The 9,673-nt window shown below is 66.2% G+C and overlaps 1 protein-coding gene across 1 annotated transcript; it reads left to right on the forward strand.

Moving 5' to 3' along the window:
- The first annotated feature begins 338 nt into the window (after nucleotides 1-338).
- Nucleotides 339-9,656, forward strand: RAPGEFL1 (Rap guanine nucleotide exchange factor like 1). Its single transcript, XM_061362216.1, has 15 exons — nucleotides 339-776; nucleotides 3,448-3,526; nucleotides 3,851-3,983; nucleotides 4,066-4,163; nucleotides 4,281-4,393; nucleotides 6,218-6,385; nucleotides 6,463-6,560; nucleotides 6,654-6,776; nucleotides 6,870-7,048; nucleotides 7,311-7,401; nucleotides 7,924-7,974; nucleotides 8,089-8,176; nucleotides 8,270-8,334; nucleotides 8,489-8,543; nucleotides 9,365-9,656. Exons 1-15 carry the CDS (start codon nucleotides 389-391, stop codon nucleotides 9,487-9,489), a joined length of 1,854 nt encoding a protein of 617 aa, XP_061218200.1. The 5' UTR covers nucleotides 339-388; the 3' UTR covers nucleotides 9,490-9,656.
- Nucleotides 9,657-9,673: the final 17 nt, after the last annotated feature.

Genomic DNA, 9,673 nt, shown 5'->3' on the forward strand with positions numbered 1-9,673 from the left:
CTCTGCGTGGCCCCCGTGTGTGCCCGCGTCCGGTGCTGCGGGGCGGGGAGGGGGGTGCGGGGGTTGTGCAACGCATCCCGGGTGCGGGGCTGCGGCGAAGAGGGGGGGGGACACGGAGGGGCCGCGTCCCGGTGCCGCCGCATCCCAGCGCTCCGGTGCCGGTGCGGAGGGGGCGGGCAGGTGCCGGCGGCGGGGCCGGGGGCGGCGGCGGGGCGGGGCTGCGGGGCGGGCGCTACCGGCGGGGCCGCGGGGCGCAACGCGGGGCGGGCGGGGAACGGCGCCGGGGCCCGAGCCCGACCGGAGCCGAGCGGAGCCGCCCCGCGCCGCCGCCGCCGCCGCCGCCCATGGCCCCCTGAGCCGCCGCCGCTGCCGCCGCGCCCGGGCGGCCATGAAGCCGCTGGAGAAGTTGCTGAAGAAGCCGGGCTCGCACCTGCCCGCCCGCCCCCCCGCACCGGCACCGGCACCGGCAGCGCGGCGGCAGAGCCTATCGCGCCCTCCCGCATCGCCCGAGGAACCGGCGGGGCCGGCGGGGCCGCAGCCGGGGGGCGAGGGCCGGTGGCTGGAGCTGCGTCCCCCCGAGGCTCCGCTTCGCTCCCCGGAGGACCCCTCCCCGGGAGGCGACCGGGACCGGGAGCCACCGAGCCCGGAGCCGCCGCCCGCCGCCCGTTGCTGCTGCGGCTGCGGCCCCGCCGCTCCCGCGCCCCCCGAGCGGCTCCTGACCGCGCTCCTGGAGCGGCTCCCGGCGGGCGGAGCTCACGGCCGCGGCTGCGGAGCAGGTACCGGAGGGACCCCCGGGAGCGGCGGCCGCGGGGGGTGCCCGGTGCGGGGAGCGCGGCCCTGCCCTGCGCTGCGCTGCGGGAGCCCGGGGGCGATGCGGAGGCGCTGGGGGGGGGGGGGAGCGAGGATTTGATGGGCGCCCACCCGCGACCGCCGCGGGATGCGCTGGGGGATGCGGGGGGGGGAGAACGGCGGCGGGAGGCGCCGGTGCCCGGTGCGGGGCTGCCACCGCGCAGGGTGCGGGTGCCAAGGTCAGGCTGGGACCGCGCCAGGCCAAGGCGAGCGTGGGTTGGGGTGGGCAGGGTCCCAGCGGGCACCGCCGCGGTGCGGGGGGGGAGCGGTGCGGGGGCTCGGTGGCTGTGCCCGGACCGGACGAGGCCGATGGGGCGCAGGAGGCACCGGTTAATCCCGACCATCCCGGGGCTAAAATTAACCCCGGTGCGAGCTGCGGAGCCGGGGCCGTCCCCCCGCGGCTCCTGGGGTGGTTTTGGGTGCTCCCCCCCCCCATGGGATCCCCGCTTCAGGGATGCCCCGGGCCCGGGTGCGGTTCCCCCACCGCCACGATGGAGCCTTCGGGAAGGGGCGAGATGGAGCTGGCAGCGCCGGGCCCTGCCTGCACCAACACGCTGCCAGGCCCGGCCCTGCGGTGCCTGGGCTGGTGGGGAGCGGGGCAGGAGGCGGTGGGGGGGTCCAGGGGCTCCCCCCAGCCCGGCGTGGGAAAGGCGTCCCTGTGGGTGCTACATGGGGAAACTGAGGCAGGGCTGGGGGGTGCTGCAGCCAGGATGGGGGCTTCGGTTCTTTCTGCACCCCAGGGGAGGGCTGGGGCAGCTGGGGGCCCCCCACACTGCCCCTGCCTGCCCCAGCACTGATACAGGGTGCTGGGGGCCGGGCTGTGCCGCAAACTGCTGTGTCCTGCTGTTGGTGGCAGCTTGGATCCCATGGGTGCTGCGCCCTGGCATGGGGGTACTGGGGGAGCCTCAGCCATGGCTCGGCACAGATCCATGCGGCTAGGGCCTGGGAGATGCTTGTGAGGGACCCTGGTGTCCCATCACTGTGGTGCTGGGGCTTAGGACACAGCCCTGGGTACCCATCGGCTGGGACCTGCTCAGGGCCCAGGGGCGAGGGTTGCGCTGGTGCTGGGGAGGGAGCGGTGCCCGGTCCAAAGGTCACTGGGTGCTGGCGCTGACGGGATCACCACTGGGACCTGCCCCTCGGCTCACCCAGCTGGGCCCAAACCCGCTCCCGACAGCAGGGGGGTCCCGTGTGTCCCGGTGTCATTGGCATTGCCCCCCTTGGCTGTGTCCTGGTGTCGTTGGCATTGCCCCCCTTGGCTGTGTCCTGGTGTCATCGGCATCGCCCCCCTTGACTGTGTCCTGGTGTCATCGGCATCGCCCCCCTTGGCTGTGTCCTGGTGTCATTGGCATTGCCCCCCTTGGCTGTGTCCTGGTGTCATCGGCATTGCCCCCCTTGGCTGTGTCCTGGTGTCATTGGCATCGCCCCCCTTGGCTGTGTCCTGGTGTCGTTGCCATTGCCCCCCTTGGCTGTGTCCTGGTGTCATCGGCATTGCCCCCCTTGGCTGTGTCCTGGTGTCATTGGCATTGCCCCCCTTGGCTGTGTCCCGGTGTCATCGGCATCGCCCCCCTTGGCTGTGTCCTGGTGTCATTGGCATTGCCCCCCTTGACTGTGTCCTGGTGTCATCGGCATCGCCCCCCTTGGCTGTGTCCTGGTGTCATTGGCATCGCCCCCCTTGGCTGTGTCCTGGTGTCATTGGCATTGCCCCCCTTGGCTGTGTCCTGGTGTCATCGGCATTGCCCCCACTGTGTCCTGGTGTCATCGGCATTGCCCCCCTTGCTGTGTCCTGGTGTCATTGCATTGCCCCCCTTGGCTGTGTCCCGGTGTCATCGGCATTGCCCCCCTTGGCTGTGTCCTGGTGTCATGGCATTGCCCCCTTGGCTGTGTCCTGGTGTCATGGCATTGCCCCCCTTGGCTGTGTCCTGGTGTCATGGCATTGCCCCCCTTGGCTGTGTCCCGGTGTCATTGCCATTGCCCCCTTGGCTGTGTCCTGGTGTCATCGGCATGCCCCCCTTGGCTGTGTCCTGGTGTCATTCATTGCCCCCCTTGGCTGTGTCCTGGTGTCATCGGCATTGCCCCCCTTGGCTGTGTCCTGGTGTCATTGCCATTGCCCCCCTTGGCTGTGTCCTGGTGTCGTTGCCATTGCCCCCCTTGGCTGTGTCCTGGTGTCATCGGCATTGCCCCCCTTGGCTGTGTCCTGGTGTCATCGGCATTGCCCCCTTGGCTGTGTCCTGGTGTCATTGCCATTGCCCCCCTTGGCTGTGTCCTGGTGTCATCGGCATCGCCCCCCTTGGCTGTGTCCTGGTGTCATTACCATTGCCCCCCTTGGCTGTGTCCTGGTGTCATCGGCATTGCCCCCCTTGGCTGTGTCCTGGTGTCATTGCCATTGCCCCCCTTGGCTGTGTCCTGGTGTCATTACCATTGCCCCCCTTGGCTGTGTCCTGGTGTCATCGGCATCGTCCCCCTTGGCTGTGTCCTGGTGTCATCGGCATTGCCCCCCTTGGCTGCCTGCTCTGATGGGGGGCAGGACCCCGGGGGTGCTGTTGGGGGGCTGTGCCGGGGGGGGGTGCCCACTTCTGCCCCCCAATCCCCCCTCAGAATCGCTGCTGGATGACATCGTGCTCACACACTCGCTCTTCCTGCCCACGGAGCGCTTCCTGCAGCAGCTGCACCAGCAATATCCTTGGGAAGGGGGGGAGAGTTGGGGGTGGGCATGAGAAGGGCATTAGGGTGCAATGAGAGGGGGCACAAGGATGCAGTGGGACGGGTCTAAGGTTGGGCATAGAGGATGCTACAGGGTGAATATGAAGGTGCGACCAGGAGGGCTTTGGGGTGGGCAGGAGAGTGCCATGAGGGTGACAAGATGATGGGCAAGGAGGGTGCTGTGGTGGGAGCAGCAAGTGGGGGACTTATATAGGGTCACATATGGGGCCGAGTGCACTGTGGGCACAGGGTGCCCCGGGGTGTCCTCCGTGCATTGGGGCCTCCTTGACGGTGCCACCTTCGTGCTGCCGCGCTGGGAGGACGGGAGCGGGCTGCGGCGCAAGCGGGCGGTGCTGGCCGTGCTCCTGCACTTCCTCGAGACCTACAAGGGGCTGCTGCAGGAGGAGGAGAGCGCAGGGAAGGTGATCAAGGTGCGTGCCCCCTCTCTATGAACCCCCCCATGTCCTCATCCATCCCCCCCCATCCTGAACCCCTTTCCCCCCCCCGCTCCAGGAGCTCTACCTGCTCATCATGAAGGACACATCCCTGTACCGCGACCTGGAGGATGAGATCCTCAAACTGCACCAGCTCGTGGAGACCGTGGAGCTCAAGTGAGCGGGGAGGAAAAGGGGGGGTCCCTGTGGGTCAGGGGGGGCACGGAGCAGCAGCAGCGCTTTGGGAGCTCCGGCTGTGCCGCGGCTCCTGCCTGACCCCGGTGCGTGCCGCAGGGTGGCCGACGAGACCCCCCCCCCGAACAAGCAGGTGAAGCCGCTCTTCAGGCACTTCCGCCGCATCGACTCCTGCCTGCAGACGCGGGTGGCGTTCCGGGGCTCCGATGAGAGTGAGCGCGGGGGGGACGGGGGCTGGGATGGGGGATGGATGCTGGGATGGGTGATGGGATCGTGCCGGCATGGGTACCGGGGGCTGGGATGGGGGTGATGCTGGGTGTCGATGGTGCTGGATGCTGAGATGGGTGCTGGGATGGGTGCCAGCGTGGGTGCCAGCATGGGTACCGGGTGCTGGATGCTGGGTGTCCGTATGGATGCTGGATGCTGGGATGGGTGCTGGGATGGGTGCCAGGATGGGTACCGGGGGCTGGGATGGGGGCTGGATGCTGAGATGGGTGCTGGGATGGGTGCCGGGATGGGTGCCAGGATGGGTACTGGGGGCTGGGATGGGGGCTGGATGCTGGGTGTCCATATGGATGCTGGATGCTGGGATGGGTGCTGGGATGGGTGATGGGATGGGTGCCAGGATGGGTATCGGGGGCTGGGATGGGGGCTGGATGCTGGGATGGATGCCGGGATGGGTGCCAGGATGGGTACCGGGGGCTGGGATGGGGGCTGGATGCTGGGATGGATGCTGGGATCGTGCCGGCATGGGTACCGGGGGCTGGGATGGGGGCTGGATGCTGGGTGTCCGTATGGATGCTGGATGCTGGGATGGGTGCCAGGATGGGTGCTGGGAAGGGGGCTGGATGCTGGGATGGGTACTGGGATGGGGGCTGGATGCTTTGATGGGTGCCAGGATGGGTGCTGGGTGCTAGGATGGGGGCTGGATGCTGGGATGGGTGCCGCAATGGGTGCTGGAAGCTGGGATGGGGGCTGGGTGTCCATATGGATGCTGGGTACTGGGATGGGTGTTGGGTGCTGGGATGGGGGCTGGATGCTAGGATGGATGCCAGGATCATGCCGGGATGGGTACTGGGGGCTGGGATGGGGGCTGGATGCTGGGATGGGTGCTGGGATGGGTGCTGGGTGCTGGAATGGGTGCCAGCATGGGTGCCGAATGCTGGAATGGTTTTTGGTGTCAGAATGGGTGCCAGTTTAGATGCTGGGTGCCAGGATGGGGTTTGGGTGCCAGAATGGGGGATGGGTGTTGGGATGGATTCTGGATGCTGGGATGGGTGCTGGGTGTCCGTATGGATGCTGGATGCTGGGATGGGTGCCAGGATGGGTACCAGGTGCTGGCATGGGTGCTGGATGCTGGAATGGTTTTCGGGTGCCAGCATGGGTGATAGATTGGGTGCTGGGTGCCAGGATGGGTTTTGGGTGCCAGGATGAGGGATGGGTGCTGGGATAGCACCTGGCTGGGTTTTGTGTGCTGGGATGGATGCTGGATGCTGGGCTGGGTGCTGGGTGTCTGTATGGATGCTAGATGCTGGGATGAGTGCCAGGATGGGTGCTAGATTGGGTGCTGGGTGCCAGGATGGGTTTTAGGTGCCAGGATGAGGGATGGGTGCTGGGATAGCATCCGGCTGGGTTTCGTGTGCTGGGATGGATTCTGGATGCTGGGATGGGTTCCAGGTGCCAGGATGGGTGCTGGGTGCTGGGATGGGTGCTGGATGCTGGGATGGGTGCCAGGATGGGTGCTGGGTGCTGGGATGGGTTCCAGGTGCCAGGATGGGTTCCAGGTGCCAGGATGGGTGCTGGGTGCTGGGATGAGTTCCAGGTGCCAGGATGGGTTCCAGGTCCCAGGATGGGTGCTGGGTGCTGGGATGGGTTCCAGGTGCCAGGATGGGTTCCAGGTCCCAGGATGGGTGCTGGGTGCTGGGATGGGTGCCAGGATGGTTGCTGGGTACCGGGTTCTCCCCCCCTGCTCACCAGCGGCTGCAACGAGCAGCTCCTGCCCCGTGCCTCAGTTTCCCCATCCCACCTCTCCCCAGTCTTCTGCCGCGTGTACATGCCCGACCACTCGTACGTGACCATCCGGAGCCGCCTCTCGGCCTCGGTGCAGGACATCCTGGCCTCGGTCACCGAGAAGCTGCAGTACTCGGAGGAGCAGAGCGCCCGCGAGGATGCTCTCATCCTCGTCACCGTGGCCTCATCCGGAGGTACCCGCGGGGCAGGGCAGGTGCTGCGGGCAGGGCTGGGCAGCGGGGCCGGCTCGGTGCTGACCCTGTCCCTGCAGAGAAAGCCGTGCTGCAGCCCAGCGAGGAGTGCGTCTTCACCACCCTGGGCATCAACAGCCACCTCTTCGCATGCACCAGGGACACGTTCGACTCGCTGGTGAGCACCGCGTTAGGCTGGGGATGGAGGGAGGGAGAAGGGACCCTGCTCTGTGCTCCATCCCCATTAGAGCATCCCAACATCCCGTCCCAGGTGCCGCTGCCGGAGGAGATCCAAGTGGTCCCCGGGGATACCGAGATCCACCGCGTGGAGCCGGAGGACATCGCCAACCACCTCACCGCCTTCCACTGGGAGCTCTTCCGCTGCATCCATGAGGTCGGGCGGGGAGGGGGTGCTCGGGGATGGGTTTGTACCGCGGTGTAAAGGGGGGGGTGGCTCTGACACGGTCTGGATCCCCCCCTGCATCAGCTGGAGTTTGTGGATTACGTGTTCCATGGGGAACGGGGCCGCCGGGAAACGGCCAACCTGGAGCTGCTGCTGCAGCGCTGCAGTGAGGTGCAGCACTGGGTGGGCACGGAGCTGCTGCTCTGCGAGAGCCTGGGCAAGAGAGCCCATCTGCTCAAGAAGCTCATCAAGATCGCTGCCATGTGAGTGTGGGCATGGGGTGGGATGGGGATGGGATGGGGATGGGGATGGGATGGGGATGGGATGGGAATGGGATGGGGATGGGATGGGGATAACATGGGGATGGGATGGGGATGGCATGGGGATGGGATGGGGATGGGATGGGGATGGGATGGGGATGGGATGGGGATGGGGATGGGGATGGGGATGGGGATGGGGATGGGATGGGGATGGGGGGGGGACACCCCCATGTGTGTGCTCCTCACTCTCTGCCCACCCCATCAGATGCAAGCAGAACCAGGACATGCTGTCCTTCTATGCCATCGTCATCGGCCTCAACAACGCTGCCATCAGCCGCCTGCGCCTCACCTGGGAGGTAAAGATGTGGGGTGCTCCTGGGACCCCCTGGGTGCTCCTGGGACCCCCCTGGGTGCTCCTGGGACCCCTTTGGGTGCTCCTGGGATCTTTTGGATGCTTCTGACCACCCCTTGGATGCTCCTGACCCCCTATGGATGCTCCTGACCACCCCTATGGATGCTCCTGGGCCCCTATGGATGCTCCTGGGCCCCTATGGGATGCTCCTGGGCCCCTATGGGATGCTCCTGGGCCCCTATGGGATGCTCCTAGGCCCCTATGGGATGCTCCTAGGCCCCTCTGGATGCTCCTGGCCACCCCTATGGATGCTCCTAGGCCCCTATGGGATGCTCCTGGGCCCCTCTGGATGCTCCTGGGCCCCTATGGGATGCTCCTGGTCCCCTATGGCTGCTCCTGGGCCCTCTTGGATGCTCCTGGCCACCCTTATGGGATGCTCCTGGGCCCCTATTGATGCTCCTGGGACCCTATGGATGCTCCTGGCCACCCCTATGGATTCTCATTGCCCCCCTGCTTTGTCTTGCAGAAGCTCCCAGGGAAATTCAAGAACCTGTTTCGGAAGTTCGAGAACCTGACGGTGAGGGGGGGGGGGGTGGTCAGCACCCAGGGGATGCTCCCACAGCATCCGTTCCCCCTATGCCCACTGGTGCCAGTGCACCCCTAGGGAGCTGCTCCCCTTGTCCCCCCCCAGGACCCCTGCAGGAACCACAAGACGTACCGGGAGGTGCTGGCCAAGATGAAGCCCCCCCTCATCCCCTTTGTGCCGCTCATCCTCAAAGGTGAGGGGGGGGCAGAGGCTGTGCCCGGAGGGGGCTGCGGTCCCAGTGCTTGCCCCATTGGGCCCCCCCTCACCCCGCTCTGCTCACCCCCAGATCTCACCTTCCTGCATGAAGGCAGCAAAACCCTCCTGGATGGCTTGGTCAATGTGGAGAAACTGGTGGGTGCCCTTTGGGGGGGGGGGGACGGGACTTATGGGGGTCCTGGGGTGAGGCTGGGGATGGAGAACCCCATTGAGGGGATGGGAATGGGGGGGGTGCAGGATGTGGGTCCCTGGGGATGGGGGGGTCTCACTGGGGGTGCTCTGTGCCCAGCACTGCATCGCCGAGAAGGTGAGGACCATCCGGAAGTACCGGAGCCGCCCGCTCTGTGAGTATGGGGGAGGAACGGGCACGGCCCCGCATCCCTGCTGCTGGCTCTGGGATGGGGATGGGGACGTGTCTGCACCTGCATCAGCTCATCCCTGCATCCCTTCATCCCCATCCCTGCATCCCTTCATCCTCATCCCTGCATCCCTTCATCCCCATCCCTGCATCCCTTCATCCTCATCCCTGCATCCCTTCATCCTCATCCCTGCATCCCTTCATCCCCATCTCTGCATCCCTTCATCCTCATCCCTTTTTGCATCTTCATCAATCTGCATCCATATCTTCATCCATCCTCTCCTTCATCCTCATCTGCATCCCATATTGCATCCTTCATTGCATCCCTTCATCTCATCTGCATCCCTTCATCTCATCCCTGCATCCCTTCATCCCATCCTGCATCCCTTCATCCTCATCCCTGCATCCCTTCATCCCATCCCTCCCTCATCTTTTTTGCTGCATCTCATCTGCATCCCTTCATCCTCATCTGCATCCCTTCATCTGCATCCCTTCATCCTCATCTTCATCAGCATCCTCATCCCTTCATCCTCATCCCTTCATCCCTTCATCCCCATCCCTGCATCCCCATATCCTTGCATCACTTCATTCCAAACCCTGCATCCCCATATCCCTGCATCCCTGCATCTCCATATCCCTGCATCCCTTCATCCCCATCCCTTCATCCCCATCCTTTCATCCTCATCCCTGCATGCCCCTCATGCATCCTCATCCCCACATCCCTCCATCCCCTTTCATCCTCATCCCTGCATCCCTTCACCCCTCTCCCTCCATCCCCGTCTGTGTCCCCGCCCCGTTCCCCCCCAGGCCTGGACCTGGAGGCCTCCCCGACCCAGCTGCAGACCAAGGCGTACGTGCGGCAGCTCCGCGTCATCGACAACCAGAACCTGCTCTTCGAGCTCTCCTTCAAGCTGGAGCCGGGCGGCCAGTGAGGGACCGGGACCCCCATCGGGGCCCCCCCCCCATCCCCGGGGGGCCCGGTGCCCCCCAGCACTGACGCACTTTGGCCTGACGCGGGGTGAGGGGCACAGCCGAGCGCTGCCCCCACCCTCAGCACAATGGGGGGGGGGGACGGGGACGACCCCCGGGTTCATCCCTCCCCCCCTCCCAGTGTCC

The sequence above is a fragment of the Neopsephotus bourkii genome, unplaced genomic scaffold, assembly GCF_033783945.1.
Source record: "Neopsephotus bourkii isolate Nb327-2 ecotype Australia unplaced genomic scaffold, CSIRO-AGI_Nbou_v1 NB_1090, whole genome shotgun sequence".
Lineage (NCBI taxonomy): Eukaryota > Metazoa > Chordata > Aves > Psittaciformes > Psittacidae > Neopsephotus > Neopsephotus bourkii.